This window comes from Cervus elaphus, chromosome X (genome assembly GCF_910594005.1).
Source record: "Cervus elaphus chromosome X, mCerEla1.1, whole genome shotgun sequence".
Classification (NCBI taxonomy): Eukaryota; Metazoa; Chordata; class Mammalia; order Artiodactyla; family Cervidae; genus Cervus; species Cervus elaphus.
This window is the reverse complement of record NC_057848.1, coordinates 124000476-124025330: the sequence shown is the minus strand read 5'-3', so window position 1 is coordinate 124025330 and position 24855 is coordinate 124000476. Positions and strand designations below refer to the sequence as shown.

Here is a 24855-nt window from a genome sequence, read left to right as displayed (position 1 = left end):
CCTTAGAAGAGAATACAACTCCCAGGTTGCCCCGCTTCCCTGCTCCGCCCCCGCTACTCCACCACCCCCGCCTCCAGCTAGAAAGCGTGTACCACAGAGAAGAGACAATATGGCTCCCGGAGGTGGCAGGAAAAGGCTTTACCCCTTCTGAAGCGTTGAAGAGCGGCGGGAGAGGGATGAAAAAGAAGTGACTACAGCCCGTCATCGGTTTTATCCTCCCAGCCTCTGCTGAGTCCGGTCGGCCTCACCCCTTCTCTCCTCCCAAATCCAGTCAGCTGTCTCCTCTTCACCCCGCCCTCGTTCCCTCTCTAGCTCACCCCTCCCCTCGGGAATCCTTTCCCCGCCCCCTCGCCCCCCCGCGGAGTGCGCACGCGCCCGCCCCCAGCTTCGCGCCCAGATCGCCGCCTAGCCTGCTCGCGCAGCCGCCGTCTCATCTGCCCAACGACGAAGCATGGGCGTCCAGGGCTTCCAAGAGTTCCTGGAGAAGCGCTGTCCCGGGGCCGTGGTGCCAGTGGACCTCCTCAAACTCGCGCGCACGGTCTCGCGCCAGCAACAGCAGCAGCACCAGCATCGCCAGCTGCCGCCTACGGCAGCCCTAGCGCCCGGGGCTCCACGCGCCGCCAGGGGCTCCGCGCCTCAGCAACCGCCATTCCCGCCCGCCGCCTTGGGTGCCTACTCCGGGGGCGCGGGGCCGACTCGGCACCATCACCCCGCTCACCACTTCCACCATCACGGCCAGGCGCACCCCGGCCTGCACCCGCCGCCGCCGCCGCCGCCACCGCCACCGCCGCCGCCCCCTCCGCTACCCGGGGCCCGGGTGCTTGTGGACGCGGGCTCAGCGCTGCCGCGGCTTTATGGCGGCTACCAGACGGATTGGGTGTGTGGCGGCCAATGGAACGCCATGCTGGGCTACTTGTCAGCGCTCTGTCAGGCTTGTGCCTATCCCGGAGGCGACGGCCTGGAGCTGGTGGTCATGTTCCCCGGGGGCCTGGGCAAGGACCGGCTGGCTGAGTGGGGCCGTCGGTGCCAGGCCGAGCGGCAGACAGCGCAACTGATCGTGGGACACGTGGGCAACAAGGGCACCCCTCCTCCTCGGGCCTGGTTCCTGCCACCGGCCTGCCTGAGCCACTGCGTGAGGCTAGCACTCATCCGCTTCCGGGTCAAGGTGAGGGAGGGGCCGGATCTTAAATAACTCGCCCCACACCTTTTCCCTCTCAACTAAACACCTAACCACCCACCCACTTACCTTTCTCCCATCTACCCACTCACTGTCCAGTCGGCTAACCCACTTGCTTAAATACCCTTGACCATTTTATCCATCTACCCAACCCTTCATACCACCCCCTACCGATTCGCTCACCTACATTAACCACATCTCTCTACCCATGTCATCCCAATAACCCCCTTTACCCAATTGGCCTATCTCTAGGTTTTAGCAGAATGTCTTTTGTAGCTCCATCTTTCTCCTGCTGTTTTCTGCCTCAAGCTGCCCTTTTCAAATTTTGCAGTTGATATCCTTCTGTTAGTCTCTTTCCAAACTTGCAACAGATCAGTTAAACATGTTAATTGAACACCTTTCTTCTACAACTTTTCCCCGAATTTTGAACCATTGCTTCTTTTGCACCCATCTGTCCATTCAACCATTTTCATTTCAACCTATTTTTATCTCATCCTTCCTTAACCTAAACAAACAAACAAACAAACCGACTGGTTCACTTTTCAACAAGTGTTAACCCACTAAGAGGAAGGGGTTTAGAAGACATGTGAGACATGGTTCCTGCCCTTGGAAAATTAAAATATACACATGAAACATTTATTCAATGGTATAAATGTGTTATGTGGTTACGCTTTATGGTAAAGATTGTAAGTATAGTACTTGTTGTGGTGTATGTGTGTTGGGGGGCTATATCTGGGCTAAAATGCTCAGAGGAGGCTTCCTTGAAGTTGGACCTCACCTGGGTCTTAAAGAATGAATTGGGTTTGAATTACTTACATGCTTGGGAAGAGGCTTCTTTAAAGGAGAGAGAAAAAGCGAGCAGAAGCAAATGAGAATATCAAGCATGTGCGGCCCCATGGGGGCCAGTCTAATCTCTGCATGGGGTCACTGCATATGGGGCCTGGAGGACAGCTTGGCAGCATCCCCAGTTCTTGGCACAACTGCTGTTGCTTTGTTGCCTTCCCATACTCTTAGGTTTCAAGTTCCTACGTGTAGGGAATAGCAAGGCTTGAGAATTAGAGGAGGTGGGCAGGAAGAAAAAAAAATAGTACAGGGTTGAGTAGGACAGAACTACAAACCTATTCCCCAACCAAGGCTCTTGGGGATGTGCACACAGTCAGAAAACAACATGGAACTGGAATCATAAACTAAGGAAATGGTGCTGGGTGGAGTAATGAGGAGGAGAAAATCTCAGCTAAGAGATTGAAAGACCCACATAAAGAAACTTGCAGTGGTCATACGGCTTGTGTCTAGAGTCCAGTCATGCTAGACTTGTGCTCAGCATCTAATATGTGCCTAGGCTGGATAGATTATAGCTGTTTTTAATAATTTTTTAAAAAAATTCAGTCACAAGCTATCTCAATACAAAGTGGGAGAAATATATATATCGGACTCCATTTGCTTGCCTTCCTGACTGGGCATTTTTTCAGTAGTTTGTCCATTCATGGCCATTCTTTACACTTTGTTTTCACTGCTACCACTCCACCTTTAAGGACTTTTTACCTCATTGTCATTATTAACTTGGTTGCTGTCAACAGTGACTAAGGTTGATGGAATGCTCACTGTGTGCCAGCTGCTAATCTGGGTGCTTTATCAAATGAAAATTATCTCATTTGATCCTCACAATAACCTGTGAAACAGTATTATCTGTTTTCAAATTAGGGAACTGAGGCACAGGAGGTTTAGAAACTTGCCCAGAGTCACCTGGCAATAAATGGCAGAGCTAGGATACGTGCCCAGGTGATCTGGCTCCAAAGCTCATGCTCTTAGCAACAGTGATCTAAGATGAAGCCTTCTAAAGTGCCAGTAAGATTAAATTATTTGCATATTGGACTAAAATCTTCTCTGGCTTCTGGGTAAAGACAGGTTTGGGGCTGTTTGTTATTATTCGTTGAGTACCTATAGGCTAGGTAATATGTTGATTGCTGAGGATTCAGAGTGAAGTAAGGGGATCACTACCCTCAAGAAGGTCAGATTTTAGTAAAGGAGACAAGCTGAAAACAAAGTTGCAGGTACTGTGAATTAATTGCTCATGATTGAAAAATATGGTCCCTGTAGGGAGTATTGGTTAATTCTGGTTGAAAGTGTGAAAATTGAGGGCGGTTTCACAGATTGATACTGAGCCTTGAAGAGGTATGGAAAGGATGGTTCAGAGAGTGGACACAGATGTGGAGACATAAAATGGCCTTTGAGCTCTGAATAGATTTTGATTAGAGGTTGGCGGGGTAGTTGAACACTGTGGGTTTGTGGTTTTCCAACTTTTTTGTTCATGACATCATCAGCAAAAATTGAGAGGCAACCCTAAAATGACCTACTAAGATTCTTCATTACACATAGGCTCACTTTTAAAATCCCAGCAGTTCATAAAAAATATATCTTGGATAGGGCAGATGGATTGATAGGTGGTAAAGCAAATGTAGTAAAAATGGTAGAGTCTCAGTTGTGATTAGTTTAATGTTCACTATGAAATTGTTTCAACTTTGCTATATGTTTAAAGTTTTTTGAAACTAAATGTTGGGGGGAAATTTCTCAGTAGTCATAAGCACTGCTGTTTGCAAAATACATGTCTTGTTTCCCATGCTAGATTATAAACAACTCTTTGATCTTTTCATAGTCTCCATAATAACTTGTTTATTTTAGGTACAGGATATCTTTTTTTCCTTCAATGAAGAGGTTAGTGATCTTAATAGAATACGTTGTAGGGATGACTTTTTAAAAGTGTGTAGTGTGGCTCTTAATATGGTGAATTTAAGACTGGCTCCAAACTGCATCTATAAAATATCTGTAGATGTAATCAGTGACTGAAGTTTTCTCTCCTTGCTCTGGTCAGTGATTGTTGTTGTTGGAGTGATGGAGAACTTCTTGGTTTCTAACACAGACTTGAAAAGTGTTGGTTAATAACTGATTGTGATTTGCATTTTCAGGGGGCTGTTTCACTGTCTTGAAGATAGTTTTTCACTTGAATGATTTGCATGCCTTCCATTTCTTTTGACTGAAATGCTAGTGATTCAGTCCAAAACCCACTAGTGTATTTCTCCTTCCCTTGGTTCTGTTCTTGAGTCTAGGTCACAAGTTTGGCCTTTATTCCCAATCTGATTTTCATTTGTGACAGAGAAAATAGAGTTAGAGGGATTAAATAAAAGATAAATTGCCGGGTTGTCTGTTTAGGTTTAAACAATTTAGGACTTCGCTTGAAAATATTCATTGTTATGTATAACTGGGATGAATTTTGTTATTTGGTTGGTTTCATTTGTATGTTCTGCAAACCTTTGTAAGTGATCATTGCCAGTAGCAGAAAAATTAAGTAAAACCACAAATCACTACTACCTAATCTCTTCCCAAGGGTCTCAGAGCAACCATAAAGCAGTTTTAGAATGTGGTTTCAAAGATGATGTGGGTGGTTAATGGTACGAATACTTTGTTTTAATGGTTAGTGTATATATATTACAAAAAAATAGAACACATGAAACCCATAGTTTCATAGGTATAACTCTTTAGAATGAGGCCAATTTTTAAAAAAGTAAGTTGACTTAAAGAAAAGTATTAAGGTACAGCACTTGGATATAGTACTTGGAGGGGCTTCCCTGGTGGCTTAGTGGTAAAGAATCCGCCTGCTAATGCAGGAGATATGGGTTTGATCTATGGGTCAGGAAGATCCCCTGGAGAAGAAAATGCCTAGCCACTCCAGTATTCTTGCCTGGCACATCCCATGGACAGAGGACCCTGGTGGGCTGTAGTCCATGGAGTTGCAAAAGAGACATGACTTTGCAACTAAACAACAGTACTTGGATGTTGCAGAAATCATGTTGATAGTAGATGAATAAGTAAAAGTTTGAGAAATCTGATCAAGAGCATACACCATTTTGTGCTTTTGTTCTCTAGAATACAGTATAGCAGTGGCTGCTCTGGCTCCTGATTATTATTTTCTTTGCCACTTTATTTTTAATTGAAGGATAATTGCTTTACAGAATTTTGTTGTTTTCTGTAGAACATCAACAAGAATCAGCCATAGGTACACCAATGTCCCCTCCCTCCCATCTCCCTCCGCATCCCACCCTTCTAGATTGTCACAGAGTTTGAGTCCCTGTTTGAGTTCCCTGAGTCATACAGAAAATTCCCATTGGCTGTCTGTTTTACATATGGTATTGTACGTTTCCATGTTATTCTCTCCATACATCTCACTCCTTCCTCCTCTCTCCCCATGTCCAAGGTCTGTTCTCTATGTCTGTTTTTCCACTGCTGCCATGAAAATAAATTCATAAGTACCATCTTTCTAGATTCCATATATATGAGTCAGTATATGGTATATATATTTCCTCTTACTGATTTACTTCATTCTGTATAATAGGCTCTAGGTTTGTCCACTTCATTACAACTGACTCAAATGCATTCCTTTTAAGGCTGAGTAATATTCCATTGTATATATGTACCACAGCTTCCTCGTCCATTCATCTGTCAATTGACATCTAGATTGCTTCCATTTTCTAGCTATTGTAAATAGTGCTGCAATGAACATAGGGGTACAGGTGTCTTTTTCAGTGTTGGTTTCCTCAGGGTATATGCCTAGGACTGGGATTGCTTGGTCATATGGTGGTTTTATTCCTAGTTTAAGGAATCTCCATACCGTCTTCCATAGTGGCTGTATCAATTTACATTCCCACCAGCAATGCAAGAGGGTTCCCTTTTCTCCACACCCTCTCCAGCATTTGTTTGTAGACTTTTTGATGGCCATTCTGACTGGTGTGAGGTGGTATCTCATTATAGTTTTGATTTGCATATCTCTAATAATGAGCAATGTTGAGCATCTTTTCATGTGTTTGTTAGCCATCTGTATGTCTTCTTTGGAAAAATGTCTGTTTAAGGCTTTTTCCCCACTTTTTGATTAGGTTGTTTGTTCTTCTGCCATTGAGTTGTATGAGCTGCTTGTATATTTTGGAAATTAATTCTTTGTCAGTTGTTTCCTTTGCTTTTATTTTCTCCCATTCTGAGGGTTGTCTTTTCACCTCACCTTGTTTGTAGTTTCCTTTGCTGTGCAAAAGCTTTCAAGTTTAATTAGGTCCCACTTGTTTATTTTTGTTTTATTTCCATTAAGAGGTGGGTCATAGAGGATCTTGTTTTGATTTATGTCATCAAGTGTTTTGCCTGTTTTCCTCTAAGAATTTTATAGTTTCTGATCTTACATTTAGGTCTTTAATCCATTTTGAGTTTATCTTTGTGTATGGTGTTAGGAAGTATTCTAATTTCATTCTTTTGCACCTAGCTGTCCAGGTTTCCCAGCACCACATACTGAAGAGGCTGTCTTTGCCCCGTTCTTTATTCTTGTCTCCTTTGTCAAAAATAAGGTACCCATAGGTGCCTGGGTTTATCTCTGGACTCTGTCTTATTACATTGGTGTCTATTTCTGTTTTGTGCCAGTTCCATACTGTCTTGATGACTGTAGCTTTGTAGTATAATCTGTAGTCAGGAAGGTTGATTCCTCCAGCTCCATTCTTCTTTCTCAAGACTGCTTCGGTTATTCAGGGTCTTTTCTGTTTCCATATGAATTGTGAAAATTTTTGTTCTAGTTCTGTGAAAAAAATGCCATTGGTAATGTGATAGGGATTGCATTGAATCTGTAGATTGCATTTGGCAGTATAGTCATTTTCACAATATTGATTCTTCCTACCCAGGAATATGGACTGTCTCACCATCTGTTTATGTCATCCTTGATGTTTTTTCATCAGTGTCTCATAATTTTCTGTATACAGTTCTTTTGTTTCCTTAGGTAGGTTTATTCCTAGATATTTTTTGTTCTTGTTGTTGCCATGGTGAATGGGATTGATTGCTTTATTTCTCTTTCTGATTTTTCATTGTTAGTATATAGGAATGCAGGTGATTTCTGTGTATTGACCTTGTATCCCTTGACTTTGCTAAATTCACTGATTAGCTCTAGTGATTTTCTGATAATATCTTTAGGGTTTTTTATGTATAGTACATTGTCATCTGCAAACAGAGTTTTACTTCTTTTCCGATCTGGATTCCTTTTACTTATTTTCTCTAATTGTCATAGCTAGGACCTCTCAAGACTGTGTTGAGTAATAGTGGTGAGAGTGGACACCCTTGTCTTGTTCCTGATGTTAAAGGAAATGCTTTTATTTTTACATCATTGAGAAATATTTCCTGTGGGCTTATCATATATGGCCTTTTCTATGTTGAGGTGGTTCCCTCTATGTCCATTTTTTGAAGCGTTTTTATCATAAATGGGTGCTGAATTTTGTCAGAGGCTTTTTCTGCATCTATTGAGATGATCATATGGTTTTTATCTTTCAGTTTGTTAATATGGTGTATCACATTGAATGATTTGCATATATTGAAGAATCCTTACATCCATGTAATAAACCTGGCTTGATCGTGGTGTTTGAGCTTTTTAATGTATTGTTGAATTCTGTTTGCTAGAATTTTGTTGAGGATTTTTGTATCTATGTTCATCAGTGATATTTGCCTGTGGTTTTCTCTTTGTGTGTTGTCTTTGCCTGTTTTTGGTATCAGGGTGATTGTGGCCTTGTAGAATGAGTTTGGAAGTGTTCCTTTCTCTGCAATTTTTTGGAAGAGTTTCAGAAAAATATTCATTAGCTTTTCTGTAAATGCTTGATAGAATTCCCCCTGTGAAGCCATCTGGCCCTGGTCTTTTGTTTTTTGGGAGATTTTTTATCACAGTTTTGATTTCATCGTTTGTAATTGGCTTGTTCATAATTTCTGTTTCTTCCTGGTTCAGTCTTGGGAAGTTAAACTTTTCTAAGAATCTGTCCATTTCCTCTGGGTTGTCTGTTTTGTTAGCACATAGTTGTTCATAATATTCTGTTATGATCCTCTGTATTTCTGTCTTGTCTGTTGTAACCTCTTCTTTTTCATCTCTAATTTTGTTGGTTTGATTTTTTCCCCCCTTTTTCCTTGATGAGTATGGCTAGTGGTTTGTCAGTTTTGTTTATCATCTCAAAGAACTAGCTTTAATTTTATTAATCTTTGCTATTGCTTCCTTCATTTCTTTTTCATTTATTTCTGCTCTGATATTTGTGATTTCTTTCCTTCTGCTGACTTTGGGGACTTTTTTTTAGGGGGGGGACTTTTTCTTCTTTTTCCAGCTGCTTTAGTTGTAGTTAGGTTGTCTATTCAGAGCATTTCTTGGTTCTTGAGGTAGAATTGTATTGCCATAAACTTCTTGCTTTGAACTACTTTTGCTGAATCCCATAGGTTTTGGGTCATCGTGTTTTTGTTGTCATATATTTCTAGAAATCTTTTGATTTTCCCTTGTTTCTTCAGTAACCTCTTCATTATTTAGTAGTGTATTATTTAATCTCCATGATTTTGTGTTCTGGGCATTTTTTTCCTGTATTTGATAACTATTTTCATAGTGTTGTGGTCAGAGAAAGATATTTGATACAATTTCAGTTTTCTTAAATTTCCTGAGGCTTGACTTGTGACCCAAGATGTGGTCTCTTCTGGAGAATGTTCCATGTGCACTTGAGAAGAAATTGTATTCCTCTGCATTTGCATGGAAAGTCCTGAAGATACCAGTTAGGTCCATTTGGTCTAATGTTTCATTTAAGGTTTGTTTCTTTATTGATTCTCTGTTTTAATGATCTGTCCATTGCTAAAGTGGTGTGTTGAAGTCCCTTACTCTTATTGTGTTACTGTCGAGTTCCCCTCTCATGCATATTAGCGTTTGCCTTATGTGTTGAGGTTCTCCTACGTTGGGTGCATAAATATTTGCAACTGTTATGTCTTCTTCTTGGATCAATCCTTTGATCATTATGTAGCGTCCTTCTTTGTGTCTTATAATATTCTTAATTTTGAAGTCTATTTTGTCTGAAATAAGGATTGCCACTCTGGCTTTCTTTTGGTTTCCATTCACATGGAATATCTTTTTCTATCCTTTCAGTCTGTATATGTCTCTAGGTCTGAAGTGTGTCTCTCATAGGCAACATATATATGGATCTTGTTTTTGTATCCATTCCGTCAGTCTGTATCTTTTGGTTGGTGCATTTAATATGTTTACATTTAAGGTAATTAGTGATATGTATGCTCCTATTGACATTTTCTTAATTGTTTGGGGTTTGTTTTTTTAGGTCTTTCTTTCCTCTTGTGTTCACTGGCTATGTAATTCCCTTTAGTATTTGTTGTGAGGCTGGTTTGGTGGTGCTAAATTCTCTTAACTTTTGTTTGTCTGTAAAGCTTTTGATTTTTCCATCAATTTTGAATGAAATCTTTGCTGCATATCGTAATCTTGGTTGTAGATTTTTTTCTTTCAGTACTTTAAATATATCTTGCCATTCCCTTTTGGTCTGCCACATTTCTCCTGAAAGATCCACTGTTAATCATATTGGTTTCCCCTTGTATGTTAACTTGTTGCTTTTCCCTTGATGCTTTTAGCATTCTTTCTTTGTGCTTAATCTCTGTTAGCTTGATTAATATGTGTCTCAATGTTTTTCTCCTTGGGTTTATTCTGTAAGGGATTCTCTGCGCTTCTTGGACTTGATTGACTATTTCCTTTCCTGTGTTGGGGAAGTTTTCAACTATAATTTCTTCAAAAATTTTCTCAGTGCCTTTCTTTTGTTTTTCTTCCTCTGGGACCCCTATAACTTGAATGTTGGTGTGTTTAATATTGTCCCAAATGTCTCTGAGGCTATCCTCAATTCTTTTCATTCTTTTTTCTTTATTCTGGTCTCCAGCAGTTATTTCCACCATTCTGTCTTCCAGCTCACCTATCCAGTCTGCCTCAGTTATTTTGCTATTGATTCCTTCTAGAGTATTTTTATTTCAGTAATTGTGTTTTTCATTTCTGTTTGCTTATTCTTTATTTCTTCTATGTACTGGTAATTGTATTAACTATGTTAATTGTTTCTTGCATTTTCTCCATTCTATTTTCAAGTCTTTAGAGCATCTTTACTGTCATTATTCTGAATTCTCTTTCAGGTAGGTTGCTTATTTTCTCTTTGTGTGTTTGGTCTTGTAAGTTTCTACCTTGTTCTTCATCTGTGCTGTATTTCTCTGTCTTTTTGATATTTTTCTAACTTGCTCCACTTGAGGTCTCCTTTTCCCAGGCTTTAGAGTTGTATTCCTTCTTCCTGTTGGTTTTTGCCCTTGTAGGGAAAGGTAGGTTGAGTGGTTTCTGTTGACTTCTTGTTGGGGTGACATCTGCTGGTATTCTAGTGAGAGGAGACCAAGCTGATCAAGCAGATAATTACAGAAATACTTGGACATATACACACACTTCCACACATAGAGTTATAAGCAAAGTATTCTAAAGAAAAGAGTACAGGAGACTGACTTTGTGAAGAAAGGATGAAAAATGATATCGACCAATTAAAACCAGAGCTAGCTAATGCTCAATCTGAAAAACTGAGCCTGAGCAGAGTGTCAACTGGGGAATATAGCAAAGAGAGCGCAAGAATTTAACTTACTTGGTGAAAAAAAGAAAGTGAAGGAAAATAGGGAAAAGAAAAAAAGAAGAGAAGGGAGAGGAAAGGAAAGGGTGGAAACGGTAAAAACAAGAGAAAAGCAAAATAGAAAAACAAAGATAAATAGACATATGTGAAAGATTTATACATATTTGGGAATAGCTACAACTGGTAAGGATGTATAAGAAAAGCAGTCAAATATATCAAAAACAAAATCCAAGAAATCCCCCAAAAAAGGGGTGAAAAAGGAAAAAGTAATCTTAAAATGAGTTTTTTGTTTACAGGAAAAACAAAGAGGAAAACTCCACACCACCACAAAAGGCTAATGTGAAGGTAGAAATATGTAGGTGGAATAAACTGTGATTTATAAGAAAAAAAACGTTTTCAAGGTCGTAGTTCTTTTTGGTTGTGGATTCCGCCCCAGTGGGTGGGGGTTGGATTAGTGTTCCTGTGATGTTTTCCTGGTTGGGGGAGCTTGTGCCTGTGTTCTCGTTGATGTGCCTATATCTCGTCTCTCTGAAGGGCAATTCAGTTTCCACTAGTAGGTTTTGGGGTGTCTGTGGGTTCAGTATGTCTTTGGGCAGTCCTTCTGTCTTTGGGCAGTCCTTCTAGCTTTAGCAGTGTTACACACATCTATTTCCACAGCTGTATCAAAGCCCTCTCAGTATATCTTCACTGCCGCCAGCCCCCTACTTGTCCCTGGAATCTTTGCTGGTGCTTCTGTTCCCCGGTCCTGCCCTGCCCTGAACTGCAAAACAAAGCTTGCTAGATGGGATCTTATGTGGATCTTTTCTTGGTTCCCAAACTGTGCACTCTGCTTTGCAGAGACTTCTGTGGGCTTCCCTCAGGCCCCTGAGCTCACCCTCTGCATCATGGGGCTTGTGTACACTTGTCTCAGCTCCCTGAGCCCACACTTTGCATTGTGCTGCTTGTGTTCACTTGTCTCAGCTCACCAGGCCCACCCTCTATGTCTCAGGGCTTGTGTTCACTTGTTTCGGCTACTTGGGACCACCCTCTGCATCCTGGGGCTTATGTGCACTTGTCTCTGCTCCCTGGACCCACCGTCTGGGTCTCGGGGCTTGCGTGCACTTGTTTTGTCTCAGCAGCCAGCCCTCTATGTCACAGGTCTTGTGTGCACTTGTCTCGGCTCTCCAGGCCTGCCCTCTGAGCTGCGAGGGTTGTGTGTGCTGGAGAGGTTTGTATGCTGTGCCTCGCTCGTCACCCTGGGCCCACCCTCTGCACCGTGGGACTTCTGTGGCCTTCTCTCAGTTCCCTGAGCCCACCATTTGCTCAGGGCCACAATCCGTGAGTTGTTTACGGGCTAAGGAGTGCAGCTTTTTCTCTTTTCTGCCCTCTAAGGCCCGCTTTGCCAGTTTTCCCAGATTCTGCATCTCCCCCTTGGGCCTGCCTGTGAGGGAGTTTCCCAGTGCACAGGAACTCTTCCTGCTTCAGGATTCCCTCCCTCCCTCGGGCACAAGCTCCCATCCAGAAGTTTCTCTGTCTTTTCCCTTTTTATGTCTCCCATTCTCTCTTCTACCTCATTCCAGGGAGCTTAACCTATCCCCCTGGAGGCCTGGAGTCTTCTGCTATTGCCTAGAGGTTGCTTTATAGACGTTGCTCTTCATATTGATGAGTTCTTGATATATTTGTGGTGACTGGCAATTTCCCTGTCTTACTTCTCTGCCATCTTCTTACCTCCTGATTATTTAATTGTCCTCAATCATTGACACATCCTGAAATGTTAGTGACTCTTCTAGATGCACCAGTGGTAGGAAAAATTACCATAATAGTAATTATTTCTGTTCTTGAGCACCAGGTTGTATAGCAAGTGCTTTTTACATATCTTGTTTAATCCACATAAGCTCACAAAATGTGTGCTTTTCTGCTCATTTAACAGTTGAATAACAGATGCAAAGAAGTGAAATGATTTTCCTTTGGTCTAGACATTAGTACTGTTCATGGGGTTCAAGCAAAAGGCAAAGGAGAAAGGGAAAGATATACCATCTGAATGCAGAGTTGCAAAGAATAGCAAGCAGAGATAAGAAAGCGTTCTGAAGTGAACAATGCAAACAAATAGAGTAAAACAATAGACTGGGAAAGACTACAGATCTCTTCAAGAACATTGAAGATACCAAGGGAACCCTTCATGCAAAGATGGGCACAGTAAAAGACAGAATCGAAAAGGACCCAACAGAAGAGATTAAGAGGAGGTGGCAAGAATACACAGAAGAACTATGCAAAACAGCTATTAATTACCCGGATAACCCCAATGGTGTGGTCACTCATCTAGAGCCAGACATCCTGGAGTGTGAGGACAAGTGGCCTGAGGAAGCATCACTATGAACAAACCTAGTGGAGGTTATGGAATTCCAGCTGAGCTATTTCAAATCCTAAAAGATGATGCTATTAAAGTGCTGCACTCATTATGTCAGCAAATTGGGAAAACTGAGCAGTGGCCACAGGACTGGAAAAGATCAGTTTTCATTCCAATCTCAAAGAAGGGCATTGTCAAAGAATGTTCAAACTACCACACAATTGCACTCATTTCACATGCTTAGCAAAGTAATGCTCAAAATCCTTCAAGCTAGGCTTCAACAGTATGTGAACCGAAAACTTTCAGATGTGCAGGCTGGATTTTAAAAAGGCAGAGGAACCAGAGATCAAATTGCCAACAGCAGTTGATCATAGAAAAAGCAAGAGAATTCCTAGAAAACATCTACTTCTGCTTCATTGGATATGCTAAAGCCTTTGACTGTGTGGGTCACAATGAACTGTGGAAAATTCTTCAAGAGATGGGAATACCAGACCACCTGACCTGCCTCCTGAGAAACATGTATGCAGGTCAAGAAGCAACAGTTAGAACCAGACATGAAACAATGGACTGGTTCAAAATTGGGAAAGGAGTATGTCAAGGTTGTATGTTGTCACTGTGCTAATTTCACTTACATGCAAAGTACATTATGTACTTACATGCAGAGTACATCGTGTGAAATGCCGGGCTGGATGAAATGCAAGCTGGAATCAAGATTGTCAGGAGAAATATCAATAACCTCAGATATGCAGATGACACCAACCTTATGGCAGAAAGTGAAGAGGAACTAAAGAGCCTCTTGGTGAACGTGAAAGAGGAGAGTGAAAAAGCTGGCATAATACTCAGCATTCAAAAAACTTAAGATCATGGCATCCGGTCCCATTACTTCATGGCAAATAGTGGAGCAACAGTTGAAACAGTGACAGACTTTATTTTCTTGGGCTCCAAAATCACTGCAGATGGTGTATGTAGCCATGAAATTAAAGACTCTTGCTCCTTAGAAGAAAAGCTATAACAAACCTGGAGGCATATTAAAAAGCAGAGATATCACTTACATCTAGTCAAAGCTATGGTTTTTCCAGTAGTCATACAGAGATGTGAGAATTGGACCATAAGGAAAGCAGAGTGCCGAAGAATTGATTCTTTCGAACTGTGGTACTAGAAAAAGGCTATTGAGAATTCCTTGGATTTCAAGGAGATCAAGGAAATCAAACGTGAATATTTATTGGAAGGACTGATGCTGAAGCTCCAATTCTTTGGCCACCTGATGCAATGAGCCCACTCATTGGAAGAGGCCCTGATCCTGGGAAAGATGGAGGGCAGGAGGAGAATGAGTCGACAGAGGATGAGATGGTTGGATGACATCAGCAACTCAATGGACATGAGTTTGAGCAAACTCTGAGAGATAGTGAAGGATAGGGAATCCTGGCATGCTGCAGTCCATAGGGTTGCAAAGAGTCAGACATGACCAAATGACTGAACAACAACAAAATATACAGTAAATAGTGTATAAAATTCTGTCCAGGATTTGTATTGCGTAAAGTCTGTTTCCACAGTTTCACCACATGGTTTCCTTTTTGTACGTTCTTGTGTCAAATTGCACACTTTTTAGCCAGATAATATGCATTGATGCAATAAAAAAATTTTTTAAGATTTATTGAGCACTTATGTTCATTTGCTAAATGGACAGTACTGCCAGTACAAGCAAATGTGTAAGCTCAGTGCCAAGTGAGTGACTCACATAATGATTTTATAGGAATTCAAAAGAAGCAGTCTCTTTTTTTCCCTACATTTTAAGTCTCTCCCTTTCTGGTTTCTTTCACTTTAAGTACATATGCATATACAAATAACCTTTAAAGAATAAAAACTTCCCCTTTGATTTGTAATTCCCTTAATCCCTCTTCTTCCCTTTTAACCATCATCATTCTTGAAGATAGAAGATTTTATTAATTCCCATTCCCTAGCCTATTGCCACTTGATATGTGATGTCACCATTCTGAAGCCACCAAAATCATTTCCGTTCTTACCCTTTATTCATGCTCTATGAGATATCCTTTCTTTGAATTTCCTTTCTTGGATTCCATAATGCAGCTTAGTGCTGATTCTCCCATATAAGTCTCTAGTTGTTTCTCCTCCTGTTACTGCTTCCTTAAGCATTGGTGCTCTCATGAATTCTGCCCTAACCATATTCTTCGACATTCATTTTCTGAGCAATCTTATCCGTTATTGTGCCTTTAAATGTTAACTGTATTATGATTATTCCTATAGCTGTTTTTCTCTAGCCCAACCTCTCTCATAAGCTTTCAACACATCTTTTCATTGTCTTGTAGGTCACTTATATTTAAAAAAATCCAAGATGTCTTATAGGTCACTTATATTAAAAAATACCCAAGATGGAGTTCATTATTTTCTTTTTCTTTTTTTTTTTTTAGGGCTGAACTTTAATAGAATGTGAAAGTTTGAACTCTTACACTTTAAACAAACAAAACCTAGAAATTACTGATTGGTTCAAAACGGTTTTATGGAAAAACTAATCTGTAACAAAAACTTGGCATTGAGTGCGAAGGCTCCACCTTTGAGCAAAGCATACAAAGGGTCCTGGGGGCGGACGGTGGTGGGCAGACGTTCACAAGAGCAGGCACTTTCTCTTCCTCTTCTTGACGGGGGGCGGGCAGAGAACCGCCCGGATCGCTTCATCAAACACTGTCTTGAGGCCTCGCTGCGTGAGCGCGGAGCACTCCAGGTATTTGACGGCACCGATCTCCTTGGCCATGGCCAAGCCCTGCGGGTAGGTGATGGGCGTCAGCTTCTTCTCCTTCAGCTTCTCGATCGTGTCTTTATCGTCCCTCAGGTCAAGTTTCGTCCCCACCAGGATGATGGGTGTGTTGGGACAGTGGTGTCGCACTTCAGGGTACCACTTTGCACAAACATTTTCAAATGATGCAGGACTCACAAGAGAAAAGCAAATTAAGAATACATCTGTCTGCGGGTAGGACAGGGGGCGTAATCGGTCATAATCTTCTTGTCAGGCTGTGTCCCACAAGCCCAGATTCACGGGTTTTCCATCCACCATGACATTGGCAGAGTAGTTGTCAAAGACAGTGGGGATGTATTCTCTAGGAAATGCATTTGTAGTGTAACTGATCAGGAGGCAAGTCTTACCCACAGCTCCGTCTCCCACCACCACACACTTGATGGCCTGCATCTGGGCCGCTCGCTGGGCCGCGGCGGCCAGGCGCTAAGGAGAAAGGCGGCGAGCTCCGGGAGAGGCGGGCGGGCGGGCGCGCGGCTGCGGGCGGCAAGGCGCGGGGTGCCAGGGCCGCTGTCCACGCCGCCTCGCCCTCCGCCGACGGAACGCCGGAGCCCAGCAGCCGGAGTTCATTATTTTCCACCAAAACTTGTTCTACTTAGGGTGTTCTCTTTTTCTATGAATGTCATCTTTCATCATTTCAAGCCAGAAACCATGAGGATCTTCTCAATTCTTCAGTCTTCCTGTCACTTATCCTATCCACTTGGTCACCAGATCCTGTCACCTTTACCTCAAATATATCTCCTGAGTCCAGCTACTTCCAACCCCATTGCTGTAGTTCAGGCTGCCATCATTTCTTACCTGAACTGTGAAAATTGCCTCTCTCTTTGTGCCATAGTCCATCTTCTACATTGCTATCAGAGAAGCTGACGTTTTTCTGTGCCCAAAGATACCCAATGACTTTTTGCCTAACCTTACTAAACTCAGACTTGTGAGCATGGCAGACAATGCCATTCACACAGTCTGATCCCAAACTCTCTCCAACTTACTTGGTGCTTACATTTGCCATACCTGTTCCAAACATTGGAAGGTCCCAACCATTCTGAACTTTCTTTTTTTAACATTCTAGACATACCATGTCTTCTCATATAGTGCTTTTCTTATTTAACTCTCACTCTTTGTGTAGCAGGTTCCTACTTATTCTTGCTAAAATGTTGTCACTATGAAATCTTTCCCAGCCGAGGTAAATGATGCCTTACCTTGTGCTGCCAGAGTGCCTTTTTTTTTTAATTCTCGTTTTTTTTTTTTCTCATAGTATTTTCATATCACATAATTCTCCTTTTTTCTCCATTGCCATGTGCACTGTATCCCTAGAACTTACTTACCTTTTGACTGGAAATTTGTATGTTACTCAGTTCAGTTGCTAAGTTGCGTCTGACTCTGCGACCACATGGACTGCAGCACGCCAGGCTTCCCTGTCCATCACCAGCTCCCAGAGCTTGCTCAAACTCATGTCCATTGAGTCGGTGATGCCATCCAACCATCTCATCCTCTATCATCCCCTTCTCTTCCCCTCTTCAATCTTTCCCAGCATGAGGGTCTTTTCCAATGAGTCAGTTTTTTGCATTAGGTGCCCAAAGTGTTGGAGCTTCAGTTTCAGCATCAGTCCTTCCAATGAATATTTAGGACTGATTTCTTTAGGATTCACTGGTTTGATCTCCTTGGAGTCCAAGGGACTCTCAAGAGGCTTCAGCAACACCACACTTCAAAAGCATCAATTCTTCAGTCTCAACTTTCTTTATGGTCCAACTCTCACATCCATACATGACTGCTGGAAAAACCATAGCTTTGACTAGACAGATGTTTGTTGGCAAAATAATGTCTCTACTATTTAATAAGCTGTCTAAGTTGGTCATAGCTTTTCTTCCAAATAGCAAGTGTCTTTTAATTTCATGGCTGCAGTCACCATCAGTGGTGATTTTGGAGCCCAAGAAAATAAAGTCAGTCACTGTTTCCTTTGTTCCCCATCTATTTGCCTGGATGCCATGATCTTAGTTTTCTGAATGTTGAGTTTTAAAGCAGCTTTTTCACTCTCCTCTTTACTTTCATTAAGGGGCTCTTTAGTTCCTCTTCGCTTTCTGCCATAAGGGTGGTATCATCTGCATATCTGAGGTTACTGATTTTTTTCCTGGCAATCTTGATTCCAGTTTGTGTTTCATCCAGCCCAGCATTTTGCATGATATACTCTGCATATAAGTTAAATAAGCAGGGTGACAATATACAGCCATTAGGTACTCCTTTCCCAATTTGGAACCATTCTGTTGTTTCATGCCCAGTTCTTACAGTTGGTTCTTAATGACCTGCATACAGATTTCTGAGGAGGCAGGTAAGGTGTTCTGGTATTCCCATCTCTTGAAGAATTTTCCAAGTTTGTTGTGATCCACACTGTCAAAGGCTTTGGTTTAGTCAATAAAGCAGAAGTAGATGTCTTTCTGGAACTCACTTCCTTCTTCTATGATCCTATGGATGTTGGCAATTTGATCTCTGGTTCCTCTGCCTTTTCTAAATCCAGCTTGAACATGTGGAACTTATTGATTCACATATTGTTGAAGCCTCACTTGGAGAATTTTGAGCATTACTTTGCTAGCGGGTGAGATGAGCGCAATTGTGTATAGTTTGAACATTCTTTGGTATTGCCTTTCTTTGGGATTAGAATGAAAACACCTTTTCCAGTCCTGTGGCCACTGCTGAGTTTTCCCAATTTGCTGGCATATTGAGTGCAGCTGTTTCACAGCATCATCTTTGAAGATTTGGAATACCTCAACTGGAATTCCATCACCTCCACTAGCTTTGTTCACAGTGATGCTTCCAAAGGCCCAATTGACTTCACACTTAGGATGTCTGGCTGTAGGTGCGTGATCACACCATCATGGTTATCTGGACCATGAAGATCTTTTTTGTGTAGTTCTTTGTGTTCTTGCCACCTAATATCTTCTGCTTCTGTCAGGTCCATACCATTTGTGTCCTTTATTGTGCCCCGGTTTGCATGAAATGTTCCCTTGGTATCTCTAATTTTCTTGAAGAGATCTCTAGTCTTTAACCTCTATTTCTTTGCATTGTTCACTGAGGAAGGCTTTCTTTCCTTGCTATTCTTTGGAACTCTGCATTCGGACGGGTATATCTTTCCTTTTCTCCTTTGCCTTTAGCTTCTCTTCTTTTCTTAGCTATTTGTAAAACCTCCTCAGACAACCATTTTGCCTTTTCGCATTTCTTTTTCTTGGGGATTGTCTTGATCACTGCCTCCTGTACAATGTTAAGAACCTCCATCCATGTTTCTTCAGGCACTCTATCAAATCTAATCCCTTGAATCTATTTGTCACTTCCACTGTATAATCATAAGGGATTTGATTTAGGTCATACCTGAATGGTCTAGTGGTTTTCCCTACTTTCTTCAGTTTATGTCTGAATTTGGCAATAAGTTGTTCATGATCTAAGTTGTTCATGATCTGAGCAACTGTCAGTCCCGTTCTTGTTTGTGCTGACTGTATAGAGCATCTCCATCTTCAGCTGCAAAGAGTATGATCAGTCTGATTTTAGTAGTGACCATCTGGTGATGCCCATGTGTAGAGTCATCTCTTGTGTTATTGGAAGAGGGTGTTTGCTATGACCAGTGCATTCTCTTGACAAAACTTTGCCCTGCTTCATTTTGTACTCCAAGGCCAAACTTGCCTGTTACTCCAGGTGTTTCTTGACTTCCTACTTTTGCATTCCACTCCCCTATGATGAAAAGAACATCTTTTATGTATGTTAGTTCTAGAAAGTCTTGTAGTAGTAGTCATAGAACCATGTAGGTAGTCATAGAACCATTCAACTTCAGCTTCTTACACATTCCTGACTGGGGCATAGACATGGATTACTCTGACGTTGAATGGTTTGCCTTGGAAACGAACAGAAATCATTCTGTCATTTTTGAGATTGCACCCAAGTACTGCATTTTGGACCCTTTTGTTGACTATGAGGGCTACTCCATTTCTTTTAAGGGATTCTTGCCCCAATAGTAGATACAATTGTCATCTGAATTAATTTTGCCCATTCCAGTCCATTTGAGTTTACTGATTCCTAAAATGTTGATGTTCACTCTTGCCATCTCTTGTTTGACCACTTCCAATTTACCTTGATTCATGGACCTAACATTCTAGGTTCCTATGCATTATTGTTCTTTACAGCATCAGACTTGACTTCCATTACCAGTCACATCTAGAACTGGGCGTTGTTTTCGCTTTGGCTCATCTTTTCATTACTTCTGGAGTTATTTCTTCACTCTTCTCCAGTACCATACCGAGCACCTACCGACCTGGGTAGTTCATCTTTCAGTGTCATGTCTTTTTGCCTTTTCATGCTGTTCATGGAGTTCTCACGGCAAGAATACTGAAGTGTTTTTGCCATTCCTTTCTCCAGTGGACCACATTTTGTCACAACTTTCCACTATGACTTATCCATATTGGGTGTTCCTATTATCTTTTAATTGTGTTCCAAGAGGGCAGAGATTTTGCTGCAGGGCTTGACGCATTGTATATAATAATGGTTAATGAAAGAGAAAGAGGTAAGTTGATAGACTCATTTACTATAGAAGACTTTGAAAGGCAGATAAGGAAGAATTTAGAGCCAGTGTTTTAATGTTATAGGTTCATTCCATGAAACTTACTCAATTTCAAATGTAATTGCCACAGTTTGTTAAGGAAAAGTAAGCTTTGTAGCTGTTTAGCAATGCACTTATAGAATAAATTTCCCCTTGGTCTTAGTAATGATAGCTACCACCTGGGCTAAGTAGCTTACATAGATTAATTATGTTATTTAATCTTATTTACAGACTTTATTGTGAGTATTAAATTAAGTACAGTGCTTAGAACATTATATGCAATATAGTAAATGCCATATTAATGACAGCTTCAATTACTTTGAACAAAATATATTGTATATCAAGTAAGCTGGACATTGACATTTCACTCTCATGCCTTAAGCTTGATGTGACATGCAAGGTACTTCTTGATCTGCCTACCATTCTCTGGCCTCATTTCACTTCATTTTTCTTATCAGAACAATGAATGCTTTTTAGCATTTTTTGAACACCTATTCTGTTATAGACCCTGTGCTCTGTACTATGAACAATGGAATTTATCCCTTATATAAATATTTAATGGGCTTCTACTGTGCACTAGGCACAGTTTAATATTGAGAGGATAAAGCAGTAACAAAAACAGGTTTCTTACCTCATGAAGTTTATATTCTGGTAGGAAGGACAAACAATAAACCAGATAAAAAGACAAAGTGTATTGTCTTTTAGGAAGCATAGTAAGTGCTGTATGGAAAAATGAACTAAGAAAGTGAGATAAGAGAACACTGCAGTCGGGTGGAGTGGTACTCTAATCCTCCAGGAGCTCATAGTCTAGTAGGAAAGACAAGTAAGAAAATACTAACAGTAATAGCCCTGAGGATCTTTTCTCTGACCCTTGTCCTAGGCCCAAGGACATAGTGAAAGTGGCAGGACCACAATTTGCATTTCAGACACCAAAACTTTTGCATTTTCATCTGTACCACAAAGAAAATCACAAGGATTATAGCAAGGATGGCAAACTGGCAGCCCATAGCTCCACACATTTTTTAAAAGAATTCCATTGATTTTTCATTGATCAGTAGTGTTCATCAGGATCTAAAGTCACATTGTGGGTTTGGATTGAATATTAAGGCATCATCTAGTTGAATGGTTTTTCATTTCCTTCTATCATTTAACTTGCATTTTACACACTCATTTTTAACAAGTATGGATTTGTTGCCAACATTTTAAAAATTGTGAAATATTACCAAGAATTTTAACATTCTAGCCGCTCTTGAAATATCATCCTTGTGCAACACTGACTTGCCCCTTTTGTCAAGCCACATGGTCTTCATTTATTGCAGTCTGTACTGCTCCATGGTGTCTGACCAAGTACCACTTGCCTTTCATTGTAGCCATCTTCTACATGGCTCCCGGTCCCATCACTTCATGGCAAGTAGGTGGGGAAACAGTGGAAGCAGTGGCAGACTTTATTTTTCTGGGCTCCAAAATCACTGTAGATAGTGATTGCAGCCATGAAATTTAAAGACGCTTACTTCTTGGAAGGAAACTTATGACCAACCTAGACAGCGTATTAAAAAGCAGAGACATTACTTTGTCAACAAAGGTCCATCTAGTCAAGGCTATGGTTTTTCCAGTGGTCATGTATGAATGTGAGAGTTGGACTATAAAGAAAACTGAGCACCGAAGATTGATGCTTTTGAACAATGGTGTTGGAGAAGACTCTTGAGAGTCCCTTGGACTGTGAGGAGATCCAACCAGTCGATCCTAAAGGAGATCAGTCCTGGGTGTTCATTGGAGGGACTGATGTTGAAGCTGAAACTCCAATACTTTGGCCCCCTGATGTGAAGAGCTGACTCATTTGAAAAGACCCTGATGCTGGGAAAGATTGAGGGCAGGAGGAGAAGGGGACAACAGAGAATGAGAGAGAATGAAATGGTTGGATGACATCACCTACACAATGGACATGGGTTTGGGTGGACTCTGGGAGTTGGTGATGGACAGGGAGGCCTGGCGTGCTGTGGTTCATGGGGTTGCAAAGAGTGGGACATGACTAAGCGACTGAACTGAACTGACATGGCTCCTAGTAATTCCCACTTCCTGGTATTCACACTCTTGTTTAATCTACCTCCACCTCCTGTGTGTGGGCTGAACTGTGACTTGCTTTTAATGAACAGAATATAGCAAAAGTGATGAGATGTCACTTCCAAGATTAGGTTATAAAAGACTGCGACTTCCATCTTGTTTGTACTCTCTTCTCCCTTGGATTTTTGTGCTTGATCACTCTGGTGAAGCAAACTACCATGTTGTGGGCTGCCCTATGAAGAGGTTTACATTACAAGTAACTGAGGGCAGCCTCCGACCAACAACCAGTGAGGAACTGAGGCCCTCAGTGCAACAGCCCACAGGGAACTGAATCCTGCCAACAGCCACTTGAGTGAGCTTGTAAGCAGATCCTTTCCCAGTCAAGCCTTGAGATGACTGCAACCTTAGCTGACACCTTGATTACAGCCTGTGAGAGACCCTGAGCCAAAGAACCCAGTTAAGCCGCATTCCCAGACACTATGCAAAAATAAATGCTTTTTAAGCTACTAAGTTTGGGGGGTAGTTTGTTACACAAAAATAGAAAACTAAAACACCATTGATTGTTGTGCTTGTACTATTTTTTGTTTTGTTTTCTTTTTTGCTTGTCCTTTTTTTATAGTAGTTTTGAAGAATATGAAATATTTCTTGTACCCATATCTGAAAAGTGGAGAAAACTTACACAAGAAGGACAAATATTTAAAGGAAAATCAAAGGGAGTCTATTTCTTAGTGGAAGTGATGATGTATCTAAACACAGTGTGTTTGTTGAAAGACTGTAATGTAAGACACCATTTAAAAATAAACCATTGTAAGAAATATGACCAGTATACAAGAATGAGTGCTGAAACAAAAAGAACTTTAAAAAGGGATTGGAATTTCAATAGGTTGTTTTTGAATACAGACAGAATTAAATAATACTGCCATGAAATGTGATTATATATTACATGAAAAAATTGCCAGGGCTTGAAAAGCTTTTTGTAGGTAGTGATTTAAGAAAGGAGTGTTGAGTACAGCAGAATTTTACATCATGAACAAACATTTGCAAAAGTAGTAGATACTGTTCAGGATGTTTAAGATTGGTGGCTGAACATTTTTGTGACAAATTGTGTCAAGAAGTTTAATTATAAAGTTTTAGATTACAGTTGGTTACAGCAGATATAAACACTGTACATTTAACAATACACTTAACTATGTGTCTAGCCAGTGGTTCTCAAAGTATGGTTCCTGATCAACAGCACTGTACCACTTGGGAACTTGTTATAAATACACATTATCAGGCCTTACCCCAGACCTACTGGAAGTGAAGCTTGTCGATTTGTTTTAATAAGCCCTCCAACTGATTCTGATACACCCTAAAGTTTGAGAACTGCACCTAGATATATAATTTATATGTTAATAATTTTGATGCAGTCTAACTCTTTTGGAGTGACTTGTGATGGGTTCATCTAGAAATATCTGGATTTTTTTATGTTGAGAAAAGTCTTGAAATTTTTAGTATAGATTGGTCAAAATTAATGAATATAACTACAGATGGTCCTTCTGCAATAATGTTACCGTTGCACTTAGGAAACTTCAGTTCTTTTACAGAAACATTTTACAAAGACTTAAGGCTGTTCATTGTATTATTCCTTAGGATTCCATTTTTTATGCAAAATGTTCAAAATGAATCATGTCCGTAACTGGTAATTAACATTGTGGTTTGCACCAAACATAGTTGAATACTTTGCTTAGTGAATTACTAGATTCATGTCATGGAAATCTGCCCTATTATGGAGATTAATTGACCTAGTTGAGGTATGGTACTGAAGATACTGGAGAAAAAAAACTTACTTGGCATCCAAAAGACATTCAGTACACCAGCAAAGACTAAAATCATATATTTGACCTATTTGGTTGATATTACAGTTCAGTTTGAATAAAAGGAAGGTTGTTCAGAAATATCTTCCAAATGTGTGGTTGTATTTGCTCATTCCTAGCAAAATTATGCCTTAAGACCACTCATTTGGCAGGAGATAGACTGGCTGACTTTGCTGAAATTGGTTTCCAGTAAATGAACATGATGGCCTGAATTACATTCCCCAAATTGTGGAGTTGTCTACTGAATTCCAGAAAAAGTTTCTCTGACCTTATATTCTATGAAAATAACCTTTTCCAATTGATGTTCATGGTGTGAAAGAATAGCTACAGTTGTTGTTTTTGTTTAGTCCCTCGGTTGGGTCTTACTCTTTACAACCCTATAGAGTACAACATGCCAGGCTTCCCTGTCCTTCACTGTCTCGCAGAGTTTGTTCAAATTCATGTCCGTCCAGTGATGGATGAGTCAGTGATGCCATCCAACCGTCTCATCCTCTGTTGCCCTCTTCTCCTCCTGCCCTCAGCCTTTCCCAGCATCAGGGTCCTTTCCAATGAGTTGACTCTGCATCAGCTGGCCAAAGTATTGGAG

General features: G+C 41.0%; 1 protein-coding gene and 1 pseudogene across 3 annotated transcripts in view; one reads left to right on the top strand and one right to left on the bottom strand.

Annotated features, from left to right (window-relative positions):
* The first annotated feature begins 284 nt into the window (after nt 1–284).
* Nucleotides 285–24855, top strand: part of FAM120C (family with sequence similarity 120C) — a 140357-nt gene continuing 115786 nt past the window's right edge. For all 3 annotated transcript variants that reach the window (XM_043895277.1, XM_043895278.1, XM_043895279.1), the window contains exon 1: nt 285–1165. In XM_043895277.1, the coding sequence (XP_043751212.1) occupies nt 452–1165 (714 nt within the window). In that variant the 5' untranslated portion in view covers nt 285–451. The remainder of the gene's footprint in view (nt 1166–24855) is intronic.
* Nucleotides 15390–16169, bottom strand: LOC122689114 (annotated as a pseudogene).